The 26,200-nt window shown below is 47.0% G+C and overlaps 1 protein-coding gene across 1 annotated transcript in view; it reads right to left on the bottom strand.

Moving 5' to 3' along the window:
* Positions 1 to 25,571, bottom strand: part of Rassf2 (Ras association (RalGDS/AF-6) domain family member 2) — a 33,810-nt gene extending 8,239 nt beyond the window's left edge. The window contains exons 1-7 of the mRNA XM_013011000.1: positions 25,468 to 25,571; positions 13,551 to 13,641; positions 10,508 to 10,583; positions 7,097 to 7,248; positions 3,492 to 3,577; positions 1,921 to 2,081; positions 918 to 1,038 (exon numbers count right to left, since the gene is read on the bottom strand). Of these exons, the coding sequence (XP_012866454.1) occupies positions 918 to 1,038; positions 1,921 to 2,081; positions 3,492 to 3,577; positions 7,097 to 7,248; positions 10,508 to 10,583; positions 13,551 to 13,609 (655 nt within the window). The 5' untranslated portion in view covers positions 13,610 to 13,641; positions 25,468 to 25,571. The remainder of the gene's footprint in view (positions 1 to 917; positions 1,039 to 1,920; positions 2,082 to 3,491; positions 3,578 to 7,096; positions 7,249 to 10,507; positions 10,584 to 13,550; positions 13,642 to 25,467) is intronic.
* Between the last annotated feature and the right edge of the window lie 629 nt (positions 25,572 to 26,200).

The following is a 26,200-nucleotide window of genomic DNA, read 5'->3' as shown; positions in this document are numbered from 1 at the left end:
TCGGTCGTGGGGCTTGAACTCTGGGCCTGGGCACTGTCCTTCAGCTCTTCAGCTCAAGGCGAGCGCTCTACCACTTGAGCCACAGCGCCACTTCCTGATTCTTTTCTCTTGAGATAGGGTTTTACGATATTTCCCAGACTAGTTTGGACTCATGGACTAAAGCAATCAAGCCTTAGCCTCCTGAGTAGCTGGAACTACAGGCATATGCACCTGTGCCCAGCTAGCAACTTTTTCTTGTACTAAGGTTTGAACTCAACTCAGAGACTCATGCTTGCTAAGCAAGTGCTGGACCACTGAACCACATCTCCAACCCTTTTTGTTCTGGTTAATTTGTTTGGAGCCTGTATCTGGACAACAGCTTCCAGCTGTCTTTGGGATGACAGGTACTGCAACCACAACTACCTCCCTCTGCTGAGATCCAGTCCTGTGTATGCTTAGGCTAGCTTAGACCCTTCATCTTCCTGATTCCAGATTCCTGAGAGGCTGACGTGACAGGTGTATGCCATGTTGCTCAGTGACTGTAATATTTTTTTTTTGTCAGTTGTGGGGCTTGAACTTAGGATCTGGGCACTGTCCTTGAGCTTTTTCACTCAAGGCTAGTGCTCTATTACTTTGAGCCACCGCTCCACTTCCAGTTTTCTGGTGGTTAATTGGAGATAAGAGTCTCATAGACTTTCCTGCCTGGGCTGGCTTTGAATATGATCTTCATATCTCAGCCTCCTAGTTACTTATGAGGATTACAGGCATGAGTCACTGGCACCTGGCAAGAATCTGCTTTTCTAAGAAGCTTGGGAAGGTCTACTGCTGGGAGACCTGGCCATGCATAGTAAGTCTAGAGAACCCAATCCCCTGTCCAGTACCTCCAAACCACACACTTCCATAGACCCCCACTTCCCACCGGGATGCCTCAGACAGACAGACAGCAGGGGAACTTGCCTTAAACTTATTGAGCAGCAGCTTCAGGACCTGCGGGGTGGTCATGGTGCTGTTGATGCGGACGTTGGTGACGGAGCCATAGGCTGGCGTGAACACTGAAGTCTGTCAATAGAGGGGGTGCTCAGAATAGGAGTGGGGGAACAAGGCGAGAGCACTAAAACCCAGGTGGTACAGGGCACACTGACAGCAGAGCGCAAAACGTGCTCCCTAGGAGCCTCCTGGCAACGTGGAGAACTTCCGCCTGTCTTCAAAGCATCTCTGGAGGCCACCTAAGTCAGTCCCCCAAACCCTTCTGGGTGTGTGTGTGTGGTGGGGGTCAGGTGAGGTCTGTTGAGGCAGGGTTGGGAGAGAGAATCCCACTTCTTCTCCAAGCAAAGTGCTCATAAAGCCACATCCCGGGGACTTGGGCCACAAGAGGCCTCTGACCATGCTCCACTGGCTTCTAACATGTAGGACTTGAACCAAGAAGCCAGAGGAAAGGAGGGGCCATCCAACTTGGGGTGGAGTGGAGTGGGCAGCGCAGAGCTCTGATGCCAGACAGCTCTTAACTAGGGACAGTCAGAATAGACACTGATTCTGACTCAGAAGACACGGGGTCAGAGAGAGACGGTACCATGCAGATTGACCTAGGTGGGACTGGATTGGGGCATTTATTGACCACATATTTATGGGGTTTTCAAGGCTACTGCTGGGTGCTGATTTATACCCCCCTCTCCCCCCTCCCCACAAGTCATCCACTGCCTTGGGAGGGAAGGAACTTCCTGACTTGAGATCTCTGATCCCTCAGAAAGCAAGAAGAACCTGTGGCCTGCCCACAGCCCCATCATTGAACAGCACATGGCTTATCAGGCTTATCAAGTGTCCCACTAGGAACCAGGAGACCCTGGTCGGAGATGACAAGATGCCCACCAAGGCATGTCACCTCACTTCCCCCCCCTCCCTCCCCAGGCTGGCCCCTTCCCTTTCCTCTCCATCCCACTCTACCTTGTGGTTATAGAAGTGGCCATTGATGGAGAAGCGGTGGCGTCTAATTCGTCTCTGGTCACTGGGCGTCCTCACGTTGCCACGGCGACGCACTCCCACATCACTGCGCGTGCGCATCAGCTGCGGCGTGTCTTCCTGCACAGGCTTCAGGCCCCTAGAGTCTGGGGAAGTAGTGAAGGTTTGGAAGAGTTAATACAGCTACAGTACGTAGAACAGTGCCTGGCACAGGACCAGCATGACCTAAAGACCTTGGTAGGCCATGGAGGAGTTCGAGGAGATGAAGCTGAGTGAAATGAACTGGTCCTCCAAAAGACAAGGACTATGTGAATCCACTCCTACGAGGGACTCAGAATCATCGCTGTTACCACTCAAGGCTGGTCCTCTATTACTTGAGTTACACCTATACACACACACATATACTCACCCACACATATATAATGTTGCAGTGGCTGAGGATTGAATCCAAGGCCTTGTGCAGGAGAGGCAGGTGTTCTATCACTAAACTACAACCCTTCATTTCAGTTTTATAAGATGAAATAAGTTTTGGAAATGGTTGTGATTGCACAATATTATGAATGTATTTAATGCCACTGAATTGTACACTTTGAAACAGGAAGGCTGAGATCTAAGGGCCACAGTTCAAAGATAGCCTGGGCAGAAAAGTCTGTGAAACTAGCTCCAGTTAACCACCAAAAATCTAGAACTGGAGGTATGGCTCAAGTAGTAGAGCACCAACCTTCAGTGAAAAAGAAAAAGGTAACAAGTACTTCCCAGACCCTGATTTCAAGCCCCAGTACTGGCACACACACATACACACAATGAAGAAGTTCTTTATGTATTTATGTGCTGTAATCCCAGAACATGTTGCTAAAACATGTAGCTTGTATAAAGAGGGGAAAAGAAGAAATTTCATCCAGCTCCAAAGGAAATGTGAGTGAGCATTGTTCATATTTGCACAGACTGACTGGGGAGGGATGTGCTCTGCTGGCTTCTAGAGAGGAAAGTTCAACCAGTAAGTAGATAAGGTAAGAGTTTTTTTAAATTTTTATTTCTAGCTGGTTGTAGGACTTGAACTTGGGGCTATTTCTGAGCTCTTTTTGCTCAACACTAGTGCACCACTTCTGGTTTTCTGGTGGAGATAAGAATCTCCAGGCTGAAAGGGGGGGAGGAGAAGGGTTGGGATTGGGGGGGAGGGGGGAGGCTGGGAAGGGATGTGAAGGGTAAACCAAAGGAGGAGGCTGCAATGCTTGGTAAGAAATGTACGCATTATCCTGCCCATGTAATTGTAACCCCTCTGTACAGTATGTTCACAAATAAAAAATAAATAAATAAATAAAATACAAAAAAAAGAATCTCCAGACTGACTTTGAGCCAGGATCTCAGCCTCCTGAGTAGCTAGGATGATAGGTGTGAGTCACCAACTGGAGGTAAGAGATTTTAATGGTCTCCTGTTAATACTTTCCCAATCCTGAAGCAAGAGAGTTTGAGATATTTTTGAGCAAACCAAGTTTATAGCAGGTGTCCCCCAGTGACACGTACCCCGAGTCTCCTCTCCCTGTGCCCTCCTGTACCTGTGGGGCTTGGTGTCTGGTCGCTCTCAGGTGCATCCACCTCGGAGATCTGAATGTTGGGCATGGTGAGGGGCTTCAGAATGGTGCTGTGGGTAGAAAACAAGCAAAAGGAAACCTGGTTTAGTCTCTGCAAAGACATCCTTTCACTCCCCCACTGCATCCTGCAAGAAGAAGCTTAGTTAGTGCCAGACCAGGTACCAGCGCACATCAGGCCATGAAGGATGCAGGAAGACGATGCTGAGCACCTCAGGAGGTGGTCCCCACTCCCAGGCTGGGCACTGGGTGGAGAACAGGGAATTGAGAAGAAAGATGTTCTTTCTTAGCATCTGGAGCTGTGCAAACATCCAGTTTGTAAGCCTCGCTAGGAGAACTCCTCAGGACTAAGCGTGTGTATTACCCACACGGAATTTGTAAGCATGTGTAGGGTTTGTGGCTTATTTGAAACTCCTGGTTAACAGTCATTTGTTTCTTGGAAGAGGATTCCAGTCTGAATTCATTTCTGTGAGAGGAATAAATCAGAAACTGCTTCTGGCATCTACAAGAAATGAAGGATAATCGATTGGCCACTCTGAGGGTCAGGGAAACCTTGGAACTGCTAACAGTATCCACAGTATTGCAAGGATAGAGTCCCTAGTCACATTGGAGAAAGGGCCACAGGAAGCAATGGCCAGGAAGGAGAATCACATTTGATTACAAAGGACTGGACTTTGTGAGAAAGGTTTGGGCTTCATGAGCCCAGGACAGGCCTCGTAATCCAGGGGTGATGATTTTAAGGGAAGATAAAATTGAAAAAATCTCAATTTCTGTGTGTTTGTGTGCATGCACATGTGCGTGTGTGCCAGTACTGGGGTTTGAACTCAGGGCCTGGGCACTGCCCCTTAGCTTCTTTGTTTAAGTCTGGTGCTCTACAAGTTGAGTTACACTCCCACTTTGGGCATTTGGGTGGTTAATTGGACATAAGTCTCATAGATTTTTCGGCCTGCACTTCCAACTTTGAACTGCAATGCTCAGATTTCAGCCTCCTGTGTAGCTAGGGCATGAGCCATTGGTGCCTACAAGAATATCTGTTGTACTATAACTCGCTGCCTTAAGAACCCCAGAATGCATCCTCTCAAGATCTGTGATGACTTCTTAGTACCCAAGGCAGCCATATTCCACTCTCTGGTCCAGTGCCCTCTGGCATCGGCATTTTTCTGAACACAGTGATACAAGCACTCAGGTTTCTCTGGCATCCAGGACACATTCCTGAAAACTCTCGACTTATTTGTAGACTTCAAGAGCCAATCAAGACCAGCTTGATGGCACAGACAAATGGGAATAAACAAGTGCTCAGATTGAAGGGCCCCTCAGCAGCCCAGCCCAAGGCCCCATGATCAAATGGAATTTTTAAAGTCCTCTCACTTAGGAAATCGAATGTAACGATGGAGTTTTCAGGTTCAAGCAGGGTTTGCCCATTGGAAATCAAGCATGGTGAAAATGCTTAAAGCTATAAAGTTAGGAGTTGGCCAAAAAAGGTTACCCAATCAGATGGGCCACGACTTTTCTCCATAAATTCTTTTTTATTGTTGTTGTTGGTTATGGGACTTGAACTCAGAGCCTGAGCTGTCCCCGAGCTCTTTTGCTCAAGGCTAGCACTATACCACTTTGAGCCACTGTGCCACTTCCAGTTTTTTGGTGATTCATTGGAGATCAGAATCTCATGGACTTCCATCTAGGCTGGCTTTAAAGCATAATCCTCACAAATCTCAGCCTCCTGAGTAGCTACAATTACTAGCATGAGGCACCAGTGTCCAGTCCTTCATAAATTCTTTGCAAAGGAACCCAGATAAGCCCCAGGGTCATTCTCTCAAATGTAGGGAAAGATAGATTTGGCAACGGAATTTAACAAAATGTTCCGTGTGGCCAACAGAAATGGCCTAACCCTTTTTTAAACTAAAGAACACATCACTGTGGTTTTGGCCAAGCAGGGGCCAGCATACTCCACCCAAGCTTGGGCCTGAATGCAGCCAACATCAGCAAGTTTTGAGAGGGAACAAAGCCAGTCACTTGATCCTAAAAGTCCATGTCCAGGATGGGTGTGGTAGCTCAAGCCTGTAATATTAGCTACTTAGGAGGTGAAGATCAGGGTACTGCTGTTCCAGGCTAGTCGACATAGAAAAGTTGTGAGACTCCATCTCAACCAATGGCTGAGTGCAGTAATGTGCACCTGTTTTCTCAGCTACGGGGAAGCACAGTGGCTGGGTGCACTGGTGCACTTGAATCATCCCCAGTGACCCAGGGAAGCACGAGTAGGAGGAACACAGTCCAGGTTGGCCCAGGCAGAAAATAAGATCCTATCTCCAAAATAAACAACCCAAAGAGAGGCAGGAAAGCCAAGCACTAGTGACTCACACCTATGGAATCCTAGCTACTCAGAAGGCTGAAATCTGAGAATCATGGTTTGAAGCCAACCCAAGCAGAAAATGTCTAATTAAATACACAAAAGCTGCAAATGGAGCTGTAAGTGGCTTAAGTGGTAGAGCACTAGCTTTGAGCAAAAAAAGCTAAGGGAAAGAACTCAGGCCTTGAGTTCACGCCCTAGTACTGGCACCAAAAATGAAGCAGGGACTAGAATCATGGCTCAAGTGGTAGAATACCTGCCTAGAAAGCAAACAGCCCTGAGTTTAATGCCTAGTGCAAGAAAAAGAAAACCAAGAAGAAACAAAGAAAATCCCAAAGTCCCTAAAACACACACACACACACACACACAGAGCACACCTTATTAGATGCATGCATTTGGTTATTTGTTTTGTTACAGGAAAACAGACTGAAGAGAAACCAAATGTCACTCAGAGAAGTAGGAGAATTCAGTTTTATTTATGCCATCAAGCCTTCCTGTCAGGAGTACAATCCTCTTATCAGGTAGAGCATGGATGTTTTGAGTTTTGGTTTACCCCAGGGGTGACAGTTTCTCAAAAACAACTTGTAAGCTGGTTCTGGCAAGATTACATTGAGCTAGTTCTGATCATGGCAGGGTTGAGCTAGTTCTGATGTAGCCATGAGATGGATTGAGGAGGAGCAGACACAATCTCCACATGCCTCCCAGTGGGGACCAGAGGAGGGGACTTCCCAGACTGCAGGTGGCGAACAGCCCATGGCTGACCTCTAAGGGGTGTCTCAGATGAAGAAATGTTCCTTTGACCTTAGAGATTCTCCCCAAGAGTGCCAGTGTCAGGTCAGAAGATTCAAGCTCTCTCAGTGTCCTATGTGGTCCTGGGGAGGGGTGAGAGGGGAGAGCCTGCAGGCTTGGCCTAGCAAGCCACTAGCAACACAACCAGAGACTGGAATTTTCCACAAGGGAGAACACACTATTGTCCTTGACAACCCTCCCCCTCAGCACCTCCCCTCCTCCCTCTCCTCTCCCTCCTCCATCCATCCATAATTGTGCAGAAAGGTTGAGATCCAATTACTCCATTGCTGGCCCCTTGCTCCTCATCACAAGGCAAAGCAAGTGGGCAAAGGAGCCAGGATCAAGCTGGCTGGAAGCCCATGGCATTTACCACTTGAGAACATACAGAAGCCCCCAAATACTTTGGTCCCCCCTTATCCCACCTCTCCTGACTCACCCCTGAGCCCCCAGGTTGCAGCCAGAGTGCCAGGAGGAAGAGGATGGAGGGGGGCGGATGCGTTCGTTGTCATCCTGCATCTGTAGACGGATGGGACGGCGCAGCCCCCAGGAGATGTTCAGCAGCCCCTCCACAATGAACTCATCTTCTTCCTGCCATGAAGCAATCCATCTGATGAACCCAGAAAAGCCCTTGCTAAAGCCAGCACCACACTGGGTACAAAAGATGACATCCTCAGCCAGACACTGGGGGCTCACATTTGTAATCCTAGTACTCAGGAAGCTGAGATCTGAGGATCATGGTTTGAAACCAGCCAGAGCAAGACTCTTATCTCCAATAAACTACCAAAAAAAGGCAAAAGTGGAGCTGTGGCTCAAGTGGTAGAGCCCTAGCCTTGAGCAAAATTGCTCAGGGACAGTGCCCAAGCTCAAAGTTCAAGCCCCAGGACAACACGTGTGCACACACACACACACACACACACACACACACAGATGACATCCTTCATGTGTTCAAGCTGAAAGTACAGGGATTATAGTCACAGGATGTGAATGACATTCACATATGCCCTAGCCCCAAGGCATACTCTGCTAAAAATTTCCCTGATACCTGGCACCGGTGGCTCATGCCTATAATCCTAGCTACTCAGGAGGTTAAGATCTGATGATCAGGGTTTGAAGCAAGCCCAAAGAGTTAAGTCCATGACACTCCAGTTGCCAGTTAACCACCAGAAAACTGGAAGTGATGCTGTGGCTCTAAGTGGTAGAGTTCTAGCTTTGAGCAAAAAAGCTCAGGGACAACATCCAGGCCCTGAGTTCAAGTCCCATGACTGACAAAAAAAAAAAAAAGCTCCCTGACATGAAGAAGTTGACCTTAAAAGTCAACACAAAGGGGCTGGGAAGGTGGCTCAGTGGTAGAGTGCTTGCCTTGCGTGCCTGAGGCCCTGGGTTCAATTCCTTAGCACCACATAAGCAAAAAAAAAAAAAAGTCAACACAAAGGCAGCTATGAAGAATTTGGGAGTGTAGCTCAGTTAGTGGTAGTACACTTACCCCCTATGAACAGAGCTGTGGGTTTGATCCCCAGCACCACAAAACAAGATGGTTGCTATAAAATTCAAGCATGCATGTACAATTTATCAAGTCTTTCTTGTTGTTTTAATACTGAGTACTTAAAAAAAAAAGTCAGAAGATAGCTGGTCAAGGTGGCTCATACCTATAACCCTAGGTACTCTAGGGAGGTGGAGATTTGGAGGATTGTGATTTGAGGCCAGCCCAGGCCAAAAAACCTGACTCCCATCTCAACCAATAAAAAAAATTGAGTATGGGGACATCCACTGTCATCCCAGCTATATGGAAAGCATAAATAAGAGAAGCTTAAATGAGATGATCATAATCCATGCCAGCACTGGGTAAAAGGACTTTTAGACTGTATCAGAAAAATAAAACAATAAAACTGAAACAAAAGAAAAGACTGGAGCCGGGCGCTGGTGGCTCACACCTGTAATCCTGGCTACTCAGGAGGCTGAGATCTGAGGATCGCGGTTAAAAGCCAGCCGGGCAGGAGAGACTGTGAGACTCCTATCTCCAATAAACCACCAGAAAACCGGAAGTGGCGCTGTAGCTCAAGTGGTAGAGCGCTCGCCTTGAGCTGAAGAGCTGAGGGACAGCGCCCAGGCCCAGAGTTCAAGCCCCACGACCGACAAAAAAAAAAGAAAAGACTGGAGTATGGTTCAAATGGTAGAGCCCTTGCCTAAATGTACAAGGCCCTGAGTTCAGAACCCCAGTTCTGTCAAAATAATAATAACAATCCAGAATACCTTACTAGCCATACTAATTGAATCAGGAATTGGATCTTTGCATTGGCTACTTACCCCTCCCTTGCTCTGGAAAATAATATGTCATTAGCTATACTGGGTGAAGGGAATTTAAAGCAATATTTCAAGTTTATTTGCAGAACAAACACCACCTCCTCCAACAGACGAACTGTTGCCTTAAAAGGATGTCAAGTGGTTATGATCTGGGAGAGGCAGTGTTAATCAAATTTCTTAGCAGAACTTCCCAGCGTCTGTAAGAAGGTGATATGCTATATTATGACTCCAAGAAGAGCCTAAATCCTGCGGGATTCCCAGATTTGTACTCAAAGGTTGTTGACTAAACAAGAAGAGAAATGTGAAGCTCGCCTCGGGACGTGGCTACGTCCTAGCGCAGAGATGTGGATGACGCTTCTGGCCCTTCCACAGTAGAGCACTCTCACGAGTGACTCCACAGGACCCACTCAGGAGAGCTACTTTATGGATCACAGTCTTGTTCCTTCCCCGTCACTAATGATTACAAGTTTTGAGGACAATGTCTAAAAGGGCCAGCTTTCTTTCTTCCAGATCTCTGGACCCATGTTTATGGACAGGCCTCAGAGGTATGAGACTTGGCCATAGTCACCACTTTAGGACAAGCCTCCCTCCTCCCCCACCCCTGGGGTAAAATGATATCTTCCCCATGAGCAACCAACCTGGACCAAAGGCATATATCCCTGGGAGCAGGGAGCAAAAGGAAGGGCATTTGGGGATTCTGGGGAAAAGGCTTGGTGAAAGCCCTTCCAGAGGCCAGGCCTGGCATCAGTACACATTGTGTGATTGCAGGGTAGACTTAACCCACAATAAGACTTGGCCTAAGTGGAGAGCTTACATTTTGAGGTTCACAGCCTAGCCCACAGCATCCCCTCTACCATCTTCAAACAGTCTGCCTTTGCAGCTGAAATTCCACCACCATCTGCTATCTCTTCCTGTGGATTCAATTGCCACGGAAAATTGATAACCTGAAAATGTGTTTGAGAGGAGGTATTCCTGAGGCCTTCTTATCAGTCAAGAACACTTGAGTATAAATTACTCCACCACTATCTATCTGATCCACTGGCTCTCCAGAAACAGATACAGGAAGGATAAGCTCAGTGTCAGGATAGGGACAGGGAAAAGCCAGAAGGATAGCAGGGAGCATTTTGAAAAAAAGCAGTCAGGGCCAGAGTTAGGGAGAAGAGCTTCACGTTATCCCAGAGTTTGTGTAAGGCCGTTACGACAGTGACAAAACATGGGTCCAGATGAGTGCAAAACAGTCACTGACCAACTAGAGGACAGCTGCTAGGGCATGCAGAGAGTCCCTTCATGGACATCTTCTTCTCCCCCTGGACATGCCCCTGTGAGGCTCTGCTGCCCAGTTACACTCCCACAGCAGAGAACAGAAATTCATCTTTTCCAGAACAAAACCAAGCCCACACCCAGGGACTCCCCCTGGAGTCTTACGTGAGGCTGTTTGCTATAGCAAAAAGAGTCAGGGACTGTGGGAAGCTAAGACACAAGGACTGGAAGGCTCCTGCCCTCTAGGGACAGCCCAGTCTACCCTGGGGGGGGGGGGTCACAGCACCTCTCGGTGTCGGAGCTGCAGGTTCTGGCCTTCGTAGTACAAGTTGTAGGTCTTCAGATGCAGGAGAAGTTCATTCCTGTCAGAAAGAAGACAACATTCTTAGTGGAGGTCATACAGCTCCCCATTTCTCACTGCCAGCCTGCCCTTGGGCAGGTGTATCCATCCAGGTGTGTGCACATACAAAGTTCCATCAAAACCATCTCATCACTGTCTTCCCCCACCAGCTGGGTACCACTGGCTCACGCCTGTAATCCTTGCTACTCAGGAAAAGTTGCTCTAAGGATCACAGTGCAAAGCCAGCTCCAGCTGAAACATTTGTGAGAGTCTTTATCTCTTAACTGTCAAAATGCCAGAGTGGAGCTGTGGCTCAATTGGTAGAGGGCCAGCCTTGAATGGAAAAAACTAAGGGACAGTGCCCAGGCCCTAAAGTTCAAGTCCCAGGACTGGCAGATGGGGAGGGGGAAGGAAGAGGGGAGAGAGGAAGAGAGAGAGAGGAGGGGAAGGAGAGGAAGAGGGAGAGGGAGAAAGAAGAGAGGCAGAAGACAGCTCAAACTGGAGAGTACTTGCCTAGCAAGCACAAGACCTGAGTTCAATCCCTAGTACTGTTAAAAAAAAAAAAAAAGCTAGACAGCAAAGAGGACATATTGTACCATACTTTTTTTTTTTTTTTTTGCCAGTCCTGGGGCTTGAACTCAGGGCCTGGGCACTGTCCCTGAGCTTCTTTTGCTCAAGGCTAGCACTCTACCTCTTTGAGCCACAGCACCACTTCTGGCCTTTTCTGTGTATGTGGTACTGAGGAATCAAACCCAGAGCTTCATGCATGCTAGGCAAGCACTCTACCACTAAGCCACCTTCCCAGCCTGAAGAGAATATATTGTACAATGCCTTTTGTATAAACTTTGTAACAGGCACAAGGATTCAGAAAATGGGTCATCTAAGGAGAAGTGAGCAGGAGAGGGCTTGGGCCCTGGCACTGTTCTATTCTTGATAGAAGGGCTTTCCAAGTATCTAAAAGTGCATGCCGCTGTACTTCTTGGGGGGTGCAGGAACTTGAAGATGCTGCCAGCCGTGTGCTTTCACTTGGTCCCAGGTAGGGGGTGACAGAGTTCAGTCCTTCAAACCACATGAGAAGTCAAAAAAAAAAATCCACTGGAATTTCCCAGAAACACAGGACAAGCTAAACCTACATGAAGGAGTCAACTGTACACAGCTGGAATGAATTAGCAAAGAATGTGACTGCAAATGACTTAAAACTGAAGATGAGCATGCTGCAGAAACCATGGTGTGAAAGTCCTGGCTGGTGGAGTCCCTGGGGAAGGACGAAAGGATGAGAATGTTCTGAATCTCATACAGCCCCCATCTGTATCTGCAGGTGTGTCGACACACAATTTATAGTCTCAGATAAACTAAACATAGGGGGTTTTGGTTTTGTTTTGTGGGGGTTTTGTTGTTGTTGTTTACTTGTGTTTTGTGGTTGTTTAAGAAGGGGAACAGCCAATATGTAAAATTCCTGTGCTGGACATAAAAATATATTCTCAAACTTACAATGGAAAAAACGTTGACGGGGGAATGGAGGTAGGGTGCTTGCCTATGAAGCCCTGGCTCTCTAATATAACAGGCAGGAGGAATCAATTCTGGCTCAATTCTGTCACATTAGCAAAAAAAAAATAAAGCAAAACTCTGAGTGGAGGCATGAATGCACAGAAAGCAATGAACCTCTTCCATTCAGAAGGCATCTATGCCCAATTTTTTAATTTTAATTTTTACTTTTTTGTTGTTGTTGTTGGGCCTAGGGCTTGAACTCTGGGCTGGGACACTGTCCCTGAGCTCTTCAGCTCAAGGCAAGCACTCTACCACTTGAGCCACAGCACCACTACTAGTTTTCTGGTGGTTAACTGGAAATAAGAGTCTCACGGACTTTGCTGTCTGGGTTGGCTTTGAACCATGGTGATTCTCAGATCTCAGCCTCCTGAGAAGCTAGGATTTACAGGCATGAGCTATCAGCACCCAGCTCTAAGCCCAATTTTAGCAAGAACCAGCCCCAGGAAACACTACTGCAGCCAAGACACACACCCTTCCCTTCCCCATGACATAGTAATCAGTGTTTTAATCCATTCAGGCTGTTGGCATGGGGGGGAGGGACAAAAACAAACACCACCATAGACTGAAGAGTTTATAAACAACCAGAATTCACTTTTCACAATTCTTGAGTCTGGGAAGTACAAGGTCAAGGTGCTTCAGACTTGGTATCTGGTGGGAGCCAATTCCTCACAGGTCGCACCTTCTCCCTGCATCCCTCAAGCAGCTCCCTCAGGCCTCTTTGCAAAGGGCACTAACCCCACTGGCAAGGACTCCATCCCCATGATCTAATCACCCCTCTAAGGCCCACCCTCTTAAGACCATCACCTTCAGAGTTCGATTTCAACAAATGAATAGTGAGGGGACGTGAACATTCAGGTCATAGCAAGTAGCCATCAGCTAATTCCTCTTTCTGAAAACTTTCCAAGATTCACCTCTAGTTAAGCCCCTAAAAGGTACTGTTGTCCTGCTTCTCCTTGCTTCCCTTTGCTAGGCTTAGGGGCATGCTTTTATCTACAGCTGCAGCCTGGCTGCATGTTCAGCTATTTTGATCCTTCTCACATCCTTTCTGATGCACGAGGGCCACTCCTCTTCCAATGGTTCCCATTTATAAAGTTCTACCATGAGTCTAATGCTGAAGACACAACACTACAGCAGGAAAAAACAACAGCAATGAACCCCTACATCCCTCCCTCCCAAAAAGCCCTATGCCAAGCCAGGCACTGGTGGCTTATGCCTATAGTCCTAGGTACTCAGTGGAGATGTGAGGATCATGGTACAAAGCCAGCCTGGACAGAAAAGTCCATGAGAATCTTATCTCCCAATTAACCACCAAAGAGCTGGAGGTGGAGGTGTAGTTCAAATGGTACAGCAGTACTAATCTTGAGCAAAAATGCTAAGGGATAGCACCCAGGCCCTGAAATCAAGCCCCAATGCCAGCCCACACCCCAAAAAAAAATCTTACTTGGAAATATATTTGTCTTGTCCACATGGGACTAGCGAAGTTTGAGGGCTGTAGTCCATCCTCTTTTTCTCTTTTCCTCAGCAGGAAAGGCCTATAATTGAAAGAAGAAGACTGATCAGGCAGGTTGTGTCTCTGGAAACTTGGAAGGATTTGGACAGCAGGTGGCAAGGGGAGAAAGAAGACAAAAACTCAGTTACATGGCTCCTATTCCTCAAGACCCGCAGCTTGGGCTGCCCAATGTTGGGCCAGGGCTAGTGAGATGCCACATTCCTGGCTGCTGCCTCTGCTAACTGCAGGCTTTTAGGAGAAAAAAAAAATGCTGCTAAGAAAAATGCCAATCCTTGGCTATTCCAAGAACAAATGCCTCAGTCCCAGAGAATGCCGACACCCAAGTTGGTCCCAAGAGCAATCTGTGAGCCTCCTTCCTAAGGAACCTTCACAGGACAAAACAGAAACTCTGCTGACAAGAACAGCAAGACTTTTCTAGGGATGGGAAACCACCTAGAACACCCACATTGAGCTGTGTGATGCTGATCTACAATCAGCATCAAAATGGAACACCATAGCCCAGCACCAGTGGCTCATGCCTGTAATCTTAGCTATTCAGGAGGTTGAGATCTGAGGATCATGGTTCAAAGCCAGCCTCGGCAGGAAAGCTTATGATACTCTTATCTACAATTAATCACCAGAAAGCCAGAAATGGAACTGTGGCTCAAGTGGTAGAGTGCTACCCTTGAGCACAAAAGCTCAGGGACATTGCCCAAGTCCTGAGTTCAAGCCCCAGGACCAACACAAGAAAAAAAAAGAGGCGGGGGACACTGTGAAAGGCAATTTCATTATTTAGGGAAATAACTGCATTCTGAAAAAATGCAGATAAGCTGTGAATCTTATTTAAATATATGTAAAAGTAAAAGATGCACATACACATATTCATGTATATGAACATACATATTCAGATACATAAATGTGTCTAGGGTTCTTTATCTTGGCACTGTTGACATCTGGGGTGTATTTCTCTTGATAGTAAGACCTGTCCTGGGCATTGGAAGATGTTTAACAGCTTCTCTGGCCTCTACCCATTAGATGCCAGTACTATCACCCTGGTCAGAACAACCAAAAACAACTTCAGATAGTACTAAATATCCCTTCCAGTTGGGAACCACTGGCACTTATTTAGATGAAGACCAATGAATAAAAACTGGTTTTATCTGCGTAATAATACCAGTGGATTTTTTTTCATTTTGTTAAGAGAATTTTGAAACATAAAAATAAAGAATCATGCTAGTCCCCAGTGGCTCACATCTATAATCCCAGCTATTCAGTAGGTTGAGATCTAAGGATCCAGGTTCAAAGCCAGCCAGGGAAAAGAGTACATGAGATTTCTTATCTCCAAGTAATCAGGAAAAAGCCAGAATTAGAGGTTGGATCAAGTGGTTAAAAGCTAAGTAACAGTGTGTCCAGGCCTTGGAACCAAAAAGGGATAGATAATAGACAGAGAGATAGACAAAAAAGAGGCGATGGAAAATGAAACGTAACAAGACAATGAATAGCCTTGAAATCATGACTAGTCTATCCTTAATATTTTAATATCGTATTCTATCACATGTCTATTTATCTATCCATCCATTCTTTTTGGCAGCTGCCAGTCCATGTTGTTTGAAATGCATTTCAAACTAAATAGCACACGTAAGGTACGTTCCCTGAACACTTCCACATGGATATCATTGCGATAAGCGCAACATGTGTCTCTGGAAACAGAAGGAACCTGCCCTCTCTGACACCTTGATTTTAGCCCCATGAGAACCTCATTAGACCTCTAACTTGCAGAACTGTAAGACAATAAACCCATGTCGTTTTAAGCCCCTGAGTTTTGGTGATTTGTTATGACAACCACAGGAAACAATACAGAGGCCTCCGAAGGAAGGAGTAGCCAGGGGAGGGGGCAGAGAGCCGAGTTCCACTCAGAAAATTCATAGCCCATTTGTATACCCAAAAGTGGGACTCTAAGAACACAGAGGGCTTCTCTGAAGTTTCAATAAATAATGTATTATTATGCAGCACACAGGAAGAACTCCTAATCTGGACTTGAATGGGGGCTGGGGGAATCCTAGAGTCTTCCAACTAAGAGTCAAGAGATGAGGAGACACTGCTAAAGTGAGGGGTAATGTGTCCAAGCACAAGAAACACACACTCCAACTTGTGCAGGATGGGGAGCTGTGTGCAAGCCTATGAAGTCAAGATCTAATGAGGTCACCAGGGAGAGAACAGAGAGGACTACGTCAGGGCTCTGAAGAGCCCAGTTGGTCGAAGAAGAGGAGACTCTGTAGGAGGAGGGAAAAGAAGAGGTACAGCATTGTTCTATTATCTCTGGAAGCTCAGAATACTTGGAGGAAACTCCAGTCAATGGAGCCAGGAGCTGGTGGTGGGAGCTGGAGGAAGGGAAGCCTGGAGCCTGATTTAAACCACATGAAGTTCATGGGAGCTCCGCCAGACAATTCCACAGCCTGGTTTCAGTTGGGATGAGATGAATACTGATGAATATGTCTGTCCAATGATACTCTCCTCATCCTGAACACAAGAATCTGTCTTCAGCTAGTAAGAGGGTTATTCTAATCCTTTTGTTGTTGTTGTTATGGCTCCTCTTTCTTGTTCTTGCTTCTTCTTTTGTAAACTCTTTATTTTTATTTTATTTTTTTGTGGGTCATGGAGCTTGAACTCTGGACCTGGGCGTTGCCCCGCAGCTCTTCAGCTCAAGGCTAGTGCTCTACTACTTTAGTCACTGCGCTACTGCCTGTTTTCTGAGTTTCATGACTTGCCTGCCCAGGCTGGCTTTGAACTGCAATCCTCAGATCTCAGCCTCCTGAGTAGCTAGGATTACAGGTATGAGCCACCAGTGCCTGGCTTCTTTTGTAAACTCTTACTTCCTTTGTCTAGGCTTGTCCATCCATCCACCCACCCACACATCCATCCATTCACCCATACATTCCTCCATTTATCTACCCACCCTTCCAAACATCCATCCATCCATCCACCCACACATCTATCCATCTATCCTAAGCTATCTTTCCAAGTCTCATACCATTTTCACTTATATTCTCCATCCCTTCTTTTCCCAGAATGCTCCATCTAATCTTCTAATTCACTGGCTGAATTTCTTACAGGACTCTCTCTTTGTTCATTGCCTCCATCATAACCTATAATTTGGTAATTTTGCTTTACATCTGAAAGCAATCTGCTCTGCTCTGAAGATAATACCCTTTTGATATCATATCCTCTTAAATGTACTGAGACTACCAATTAGAGAAGGTAAGCCATCTCTATAGTTATTAAATCTAGTTGGTACTAGAGGAAAGAATAGACAAATCAATGAAACAATATAGCCTACAGAAATAGACCCAAATATATCTGGGAACATAGAATGTGAGCCATATTTCTAAATAGCAGGGGAAAGATTAACCAAATAAATGTCATTAGAAAATGGACAGGCCTTTGGAAAGGGGAAGATAGGGAAGCAAAATCTCTCTACTCCTTCCAGCAAAATAAATAATGCAAGTATCAATATTATAAATGTTGAGCTGGGTGCTGGTGGCTCATGTCCGTAATCCTAGCTACTCAGGAGGCTGAGATCTGAGAATTGCAGTTCAAAGTCAGCCTGGGCAGGAAAATCTGTGAGACATTTATCTCCAATTAACCACCAGACACCAGAAGTGAAGCTAGCCTTAAGCAAAAAAGCTTAAGGACAGTGCCCAGGCCCTGAGTTCAAGCCCCAGAATCTGAACAATAAATTAAATGAATAAATGAATGAGGAAGAACACCCTTTTGATGAACAAAGGATATGTTCACAGAAAAATATTACTTCTAATTATTAATAAATCTGTGAAAATATGCTCTATTTCCATGATTGTATTGAATGTGCATATGTATATGTTTGTGTGTGTGTGTGTGTGCCCATCCTGGGACTTGAACTCAGGGCCTGGGCACTGTCCCTGAGATTTGGTGCTCAAGGTTATAGCTCTACCACTTGAGCCATGGTTCCATTTCCAATTTTTTGATGGTTAATTGGAGATATGAGTCTCATGGACTTTCCTGCCTGGGCTGGCTTCAAAGCATGACCCTCAGATCTCAACCTCCTGAGTGGCTAGGAGTACAGCTGTGAGCCATTGATGCCCAGCCCATGATCATTTTTTATTTACTATATTGGTACAAAGCAAGTAGTCCTACTGGGAGTTCAAGTGGTAAGGCACCAGCCTAGCAAACTTAAAGCTCTGAGTTCAAATCCGAGTACTGGCAAAGTGGTCTGATGGTCCCAAATGTGGGACCCTACAACCCTCTAGCTATTGTGTGATCTTACTAAGGTCATAGCAATAAATCCAGCCTCCAAGTTTATGTTGCCCTATCATGTTGTCTTGGCTTGACTTTTCCCCATATACCTCTTTTCTTATTATATTTGCTTAGGAGAGGAATATTAGGAAATTATTTAAATGTATCTGCCATGTTGTTGGATTGAAATGAGAAGTAAATGAATCTAGGACTCAACCCCTCTGTCTCAAGGACACCTGTATCTCTTCATGAACTTTCCAACCACCACTACCACCACCACCACAAATCTCTGTCTACTCTCAGCCAGCTGAAGAGAAAAAAAAAAAAAACAGCTAAATTTACATACAGTATAAGGCAAACAGCAGCAGTGGTAACAAAGGGCCGGAAATTTAGAGTTATATCCTAAACAGAGTATTGTTCCTCACACAAGGAAGGGTCAGAGGAAGATGGCTTATGGGGTAGGAATGTGGATTCAATTGGAGATTTCCTCTAAGGGTGGCTGCCAACATCTGTGGCCTTGGAGAGAGGGCTTCACTCAGCCAGCTGCTAATAGCCCTTCTGCGCTCCCTGTGATTATCTAGAACCGATGAAGCCCTTCTGTGCTCCAAACTGCTTGTAAGAATTATTTACAAGCATCGTGTCCCACAGTGTGATGGGAAAGAATGGGAGGAGAGGGAACACATCAACCAGCACTCAGGCATAGGATTGAAATACCTCGTCTATCTTAGGTTCATAAAGGAGAGAACAAGCTGGGCACTGGTGGCTCACACCTATAATTCCAGCTATTCAGGAGGCTGAGATTTGAGGATTGTGGTACAAAGCCAGCCTGGGCAGGAAAGTCCGTGAGACTTGGTGCTATGACTCAAGTGGTAGAGCACTAGCCTTGAGCTGAAGAGCTCAGGGACAGTGCCCAGGCCCAGAGTTCAGACCCCACAACAGAAAGCAAGCAAGAAGGAAGGAAGGAAGGAAGAGAGAGAGAGAGAGAAAGAGCAAGGAAAGGAACAAGAAAGGAATCAGATTTTATGCATATATATCTTTTTGGTAATATTGGAGACGGAACTCAAGGCCTTGTATTTTTCTCAGCAGATGCTTTACCACTTCAACCACATCCCCATCCCTGTTTACATTTTTCTAATAAAATCTCACATATATGCCTAGGCTGCTGGCCTGGACTTTTTTTGGGGGGGGGGAGGGGTCCAGTCATGGGGCCTGAACTCTGGGCCTGGGCGCTGTCCCTCAGCTCTTCAGCTCAAGGCTAGCGCTCTACCACTTGAGCCACAGCGCCACTTCCGGCTTTTTTCTTTTTGCGTATGTGGTGCTAGAGGAATCGAACCCAGGGCCTCTGGCATGCAAGGCAAACACTCTACCACTGAGCCACCTTCCCAGCCCCTGGCCTGGACTTTTATCTACCTATTTACACATCCCAAGCAACTAAGATGACAGGCTCATACCACTGTGTCCAGCTATTGATTAAGATGGGTCTCATGTTTTGTAGCCACACTGGCCTCTCTCAAACTTCAATCCTCTCAATCTCTGCTTCCTGAGTAGTAAGGATTACAGGTATCAAGCTACAGATAAATGATTAATATAAAGCTGATATTTGAGAGTCTAAAACATTTAAATCTATTGAACTCCCTCTTATGAACAGGATTGTTTATTGCCTCAGGAATTCTAAACCAGTATATGTTTTTAGGAAAAATTCCTTTAGAAAATGAAGTATATTGAATTGCAGTGTATATTCACCAAAAAAGGTCTGCTAAAAAAACAAACTAACAAACCCATACCTTGGAAGATGTAAATATTGTTGGACTTCACTAGATGGGATATTAGTCTCTCAGGTTCTATTCACATAATTCCTCACCAGTCAGTTTTCCCTTCTGACACCAGCTTCATGCTTTGACAGAGTGTTCTGGCTTTGGTGATATCATCCAGTTTGCCAATGGGACCTAGCTTGTCCTGTGTGGAGATCCATTGGAGAAAAGAGTCTAACAAATTTTTCAGCCCCAGCTGGCTTTGACCTCAATCCCCAAATCTCAGCCTCCTGTGTAGCTAGACTATAGGTGTGAGCCACTGGCACCTGGCTCTATTATAACTTGTGGCCTGATTCAAAGACAATTTAGGGGGCAGGGTCTTTCCAAAGACTCATGGGAATATTCTTGTAAATGAACACTTTCACCACATTAACTGTGACAAATCCCTCCACAGAAAGCCACCTGAGCCTGTGTTTCATTTTCTGTGGGTGTCCCTCTCCTTCTCCTCAGGCCCATGTCTCCTAAATATTCACCCAAACTTATTGCTTCCTCTGAACTGTCCCTGCTGACCCTGGCTGGGCCAGTGTTCATTTATAGGAGCTGGCCAGTGTTTGTGGGTGCTCATGCTCAGCTGGCCCTTTTCACGGCATTTAGCTGGGTCTAGAGCTTCCTCCCTGAGCCTCACAATTCCCAGCCTGAAATCTCACAGATTTTCCTGCTCAGGCTGGCTTGGAACAGTGATCCTTAGCTCTCAGTTTCTTAAGTGGCTAGGATTACAGGTGTGAGCCATTAGCACCTGACACTCTTTTTTTTTTTGGTCGGTAGTGAACTCTGGGCCTGGGCACTGTCCCTCAGCTCTTCAGCACAAGGCTAGCACTCTACCACTTGAGCCACAGCACCACTTCCGGCTTTTTCTGTTTATGTGGTGCTGGGGAATCGAACCCAGAGCCTCAGGCATGTGAGGCAAGCACTCTACCACTGAGCCACCTTCCCAACCCCAGCACCTGGCACTCTTGAAGTGTCTTAAAGAGAAACCTAGGAGTGAGGGAAGCAGGGTCAAGCAGCATTGGAGCTAAGACTGGCATGGGTCCCTCCAGAGGCCAGCCACCTGCCAAGAGGGCCCTGAGTGGCAGAGAGTAGCACAAGGTTGTCCAGCTGTGGGGCATTATAACTGTGCCAGTTGGTCAGCGGTAGAGAGCCACCCCTGGGAGGAGGGGTGAGCTCACAGGCATTCCCTATAAAAGCTAGTCTCAGGATACAGAGGCAGCTAAGAAATGAGCAGCGTCCACCACAGCAGCCCCATGTTGGAACTGAAGCGTGCCCCACCCATGCCAAGCTGGGCAAGGAGCTGCCCATGCAGGACGCACCTGGCACTAGGCATAGTCATGCAATGGAGACGGCAAGCTCTGGACCGCTGGCACCATTGCTGCAAGGAATCTCAGGTGTTTCCAAATTCCCACTGGAGGCCTCCCCCTGGAGTCCAACCCTTAGAAATTGGAAGGCTCAACTTCCTGTGAGGAAAGCAGATGCCAAGTCTCAAAAAGCCCCAGGATGTGGGGAAGGCCCTAGAACTCTTGCCACAGGCAGTAGAATCCCTTTGCACTTAGCAACTTGGTTCCTCCAAATGCTGATGCCCTCACCACCCCATAGTCAGAGAGTCTGACACCAGACAGAAACTACAGTTTAAGTATCTTTCATCTTACTTGCTGTCTGAGAAGTCTCAGAGGAGAGGGGGAAAAAGCAGAACAGAAATCCCCAGCCTGTGATGGGAAAGTCCAAAGTGAGGCAGATGGAGAGCCCCTTTGGTGGCTGTTTTGTTGTTGTTGCTGTTGCAGGGCTTGAACTCAGGCCCTGGACGCTGTCCCTGGGCTCTTTTGCTCAAAGCTAGCACTCTACCACTTTGAGCTACTGTGCCACTTCTGGTTTTCTGGTGGTTAATTGGAGATGAATCTCCTGAATTTTCCTTCCCAGATTGGCTTTGAGCCCCATTCCTCAGATCTCAGCCTCCTGAGTAGCTCAGATTATAGGCCTGAGCCACCAGTGGCCTGGCCATGCTTTTGTTCCTCGTTTCTTGAACTGTTTTCCCAGTTGAGTAACAGAAATGAATCCCATCTTCACCCCACCTCCACCTCAGCTTTGACCAGTGGGGGAAGGACAATAATTAATGTTCAGGACCAGGGTAGCCCTAGTCTTAGAGAATATACACCTAGGAGAAGGGACAGATGGACTTAGGGCACAGATGGCCTTCCTTGGGGAATTTCCAGGATGCTCAGGCCCTTGGAAAGGCCTGGCTTAAACCAAGAATGGGGATAGGAGGAGGAAGCAGCTGACCTTAAGACATGTGACCTTTCCCTTCCACAATTGGGGCAGAGAAGTGGGTGGGAAAGAGTTTGTTTCAAACATCCAGATGTCCAGGCTATAAGTGCCTTTTTCCCCAGATCACGTCAGGGTCCAGCCAGTGCTGAGAAACACCATGAAGTCTGAGGGACAGATCTAGACACTACCAGGTGACTCTATAAAATGTACTTCAAGGTAATCATTGAAGAAAGGAAAGAATAGAGTCATCTAAAAGCCAACTGAGTTGCATATTCAGCACCCACTCCCATTATTAATATTTCCAAGGAGTGTTGCCAAGGATCAGCAGGTACAGGCAGTGAGTGCAAAGAGCCTGTTTGCAAACGAAGGTACCAAGTCACAAATGTCAGGAAGTCAGCTGGGGCTCTAGATACACAGGAAATGTTTGCTGGAACCCACAGCTTCCCCTTTTGGGGCCTGTCCCTAACTCTTCTCTGAGCCTTACCCTCCTTTGGGGAACAATCTAGATCTCCTGGGTTGGAAGACAAAGTTAGATGACTAGTGGTTCATACTCCAGTGTAAAGGACTGAGTTGGTCAGGTGTGGTAAGGGACTCACTTTGCAACCGAGTAGTGATAGAGGAGACAGGGCACTTCTTTCAGCCTCCTCAGATCAGCAGGAAGTGCCCCCGGGCAAACAGGAAACCCCAGCCCCATTGCAACACAAGGAAGGAGACTTGAGCAGTGGACTGGGGGCTCTGCCAAGATGGAGAGATAGCAAGAGATTCCACAGAGTAGTTCACCAACTTGAGCCTGCTCCAGGCATGGTGCCCAATACTCTGCCTTCCACCTGCCTGTGTCTGTCAAGAGAAGGCCTCAGATCTGCTCACCCAGGAGCCTTCCAGACATAAACTCCTCCATCCCCTTTCCAGGCCCCCAGGCCCCCCTCACACCCCTCCTCCTCCCTACACACACCCCCACTTCCTCCTCTGCCCACCTCCCCTCTGCTTTGGCTGTCCCAGCACTACTGCTAGGGAAGACTCCAGTTCTACTTATACCATAAGGAGCCTAGAAGTCAAGTACAAGGTTTAGTAAGCTCACCAAAGCTTCAGACTATGAACAAAAGCCTTTGCCCCCCCTCCCCCACCTCACCCCCAAAGAATTTTAAGCATTGGTTGGAGAAGAGGTTGCCTGGTCTTGCCCCAGAAGCAAGAGCACTAAGGAAACTGATTGAAAAGGGCTCAGCCCAGAAGTACCAATAGTTTCAGAGGTTCTCAAAATCTAGTTTCTCCACAAACAGGGAACAGAAAAATTAGAGAGCCTCTGATAATGTGCTAATGGTAAGACATTAGCTGTGTATGTGACCAACAGACAGGCCCACACACCACAGCTTACCAGCTTACTGTGAGTTCTCAAAGACCTGCTACATACCATTTAACCCTCACAACAACCCCACTGAAAAAGAAACATACTAGCTACTCAGGAGGCTGCGGATCTGAGGACCATGGGTTGAAGCCAGCCTAGTCAGGAAAGTCCATGAAATTCTTATCCCCAATAAACTATCCCCTAGAAAAGCCCCACAATGGAGCTCTGGCTCAAGTGGTAGAGCACTAGCATTGAGCAAAGGAATCTCAAGGACAGTGCCCAGGACAGGAGCGTGGGTGCACTCACGCATGCACACACACACACACACACACAAACACATACACACAGAAGAAGGAGGTGGAAGAGGAAGAGGAGGAGGAAGAAGAGGAGGAGGAGGAGGAGGAAACAACATAGGGTTTAGCTCAGTAGTAGAATACTTGTGCTGGTCCGGGGTTCCAACCCAGGTGACTGAAAGCAAAGCAAACCTAAGGGGAGGTAAGATGAAGGATAGGGTAAGGTAAAAACAATGTGGGGAGGGGAGAGAGACAAGATGAGGAGAAGGATGGGAAGGAGAGGGAAAGGGGGAAAGGAGAGGAGAAAAGAGGAGATAGGGGAGGGAGAGGAGAGAGAAGGGAGGAAGGAAAGGAAAGGACTGGTGAGAGGAAGAGAGATTATTATCCCTATTTTGCAGAAGAACAACTGGGGTTCAGAGAAGCCACAACCTTGGCCAAAAACCCAACCTGGGGCAGAGCTAAGGCTCACACTCAAGATAGCTCACAAAGCAGAAATCCTGCACACTACAGCTTCCCTTGGGGTGACAGACAGGGAGTTGCCATGTAAGATCAAAGGACCCAGCAGTCATCTAGAGGAGAGGGCCTCTAGGAGTGATGGCTTTCAGATTCCCTTGCAGAGCTGACAGTGCAAGATCCAGAAGCCTGCCCTTGGCTCTGATTCAGTGACAGGTGGAGTCAGGAACTGAGGCCATACCAGCTCTGGAGATGCTGGTTCTGCCATTCACAGGCGTCATCTTCATCCTTCCTGGAGCCCCAGGGAAGGCCTTAGTTTCATCATTTTACTGATGAGGAAACAGAAGTCCCAGAGGGTAGGTGACTTATTCCAAGTCGCACAGCTGGCACAAAGCTCAGTGCTCCTTTTACAGTGCCCAGCTGGGACTTGGCTCTAGCTACAGTTACCAGCCAAAGGGTCCAGAGTCCTGGGGCAGGAGGATAAGGGAGGGATGACATGACTGGCTCAATGGACAGACTATAGAAAAAGCAGATCCCACGGGCCGGGGACAGGTCCCTACTCAAGGGCCCGGATACTGGCAGTTACAGAGCTAGGCCCTTACCCACATAGTCCACTCCCCATCATAGGGCCCATAAACCACCCTCACCCCAGAAAAAGCCTCAGCTCTGGCAAAGGCCAGGCACAGGTCCTGTTCATCCACCTCACTTCTATGGGTCCTATTTCCTATTCCACACCAGTTGGCAAGTGCTGGGCAGGTGAGTGAGTGTGACCAGAGCCACCATAGGGCATCTAAACCAGATAGGTGCTAGATGGAAGTACTTCAGGCAGCCAAAGGCTTTTGAACTTTTGGAGAGGTGTTTAGAAGGAAACTTACATTGCTGTAGGGCCACTTGTGGACTAAAATTCTACCGTGAGGGAAATTCTATGTGACTGGTTTGGCCCCAGAGAAGCATGGGCCATGGGTGAAGACTACACTGACCCAGTAAAGCAAATACAAGGAAGAACTTCCTGACCTGCATTTCTCAAAATCAAGGATGATTTTATTAGGGCAGTTTTACCATCTGAGCTGGAAAGGGCAAATTAAGTTTCCTTCCAGTCTCATCATTGGAGACCTAAGTAGAGACCTGGAGCCAGTTTCTCACACCTGTAATCCAGGCCATTCAGGGGGCTGAGATCTGAAAACTGCAGTTTGAAGCCAACCTGGGCAGAAAAGTCCCCATATCTCCAGTTAACCATCAGAAAACCAGAAGTGGAGCTGTTCAAAGTGGTAGAGTGCTAGTCTTGAGCAAAAAGCTCAGGGATAGCACCCAGTCCCTGAGTTCAAGCCCCAAAAGCGACAAAAAAAAACACAATACAATAAAATGAAAAGTAAGTGGAGCCCTGATTCCCAGGAAGGTTGAGCCTTAATAGGGCCTAAGGCCTACATCCCTCAAGCTCTTACTTGTTCATCTGTGAATTGTGTCTCCCAGCTCTGCAGATATGCTGATTGATCCCAGCAGGTGAGAGGACTGGCCCTGTCCACTGTTTCCTCTGAGCATAGCTTTCTGTGAGGGCCCCACGTCCTGTTTACTGAGTGGTTGCCAAGTCACAGACCACTCTGAGACTCACCTCTGACCTCACATCCCTTTCCTGAGGGGAACCCCAGCACTTCTTCCTTTTTTGGTGCTATTGACTGAGACTGAGCTTTGCATACAGAGGTCTTGGGGTTTCCTCTGGTTGTTAACTGGGGTCAGGTTTGGAAATGAAAAGCAAGAATGACTGGCCTTGTTGGGTGCCAGTAGCTTACCCCTGTAATCCTAGCTACTCAGGAGGCTGAGAACTGTGAATCACAGTTTGAAGATAGCTGGAGCAGGAAAGTCTATGAGACTCTTATCTTCAATCAAAAAGCAGGAAGTGGGAGTGTGGCTCAGGCAGTACAATGCTAGTCTTGAACAGAAAAGGCTAAGGGGAAGTGCCCACTCCCTGAGTTCAAGTCTCAGTACTTGCACAAGTGCATGTACACACACACACACACACACATCACGCATGGGCACATTTCTTGGGAAATGTGGGGGAAAGGTCTGGCATACACTGTGTCCTCCCACTACAGGTCTTTTTCCCTACCTTCTTTAAACAGTATTAACATATCCAATGAGGTATGTGTTACATAGCTGATCTCAGCTGTGTCCTAGTAC

The sequence above is a fragment of the Dipodomys ordii genome, unplaced genomic scaffold (assembly GCF_000151885.1).
Source record: "Dipodomys ordii isolate 6190 unplaced genomic scaffold, Dord_2.0 Scaffold13, whole genome shotgun sequence".
NCBI classification, from domain to species: Eukaryota; Metazoa; Chordata; class Mammalia; order Rodentia; family Heteromyidae; genus Dipodomys; species Dipodomys ordii.
This window is presented reverse-complemented; position numbering and strand designations above follow the sequence as displayed.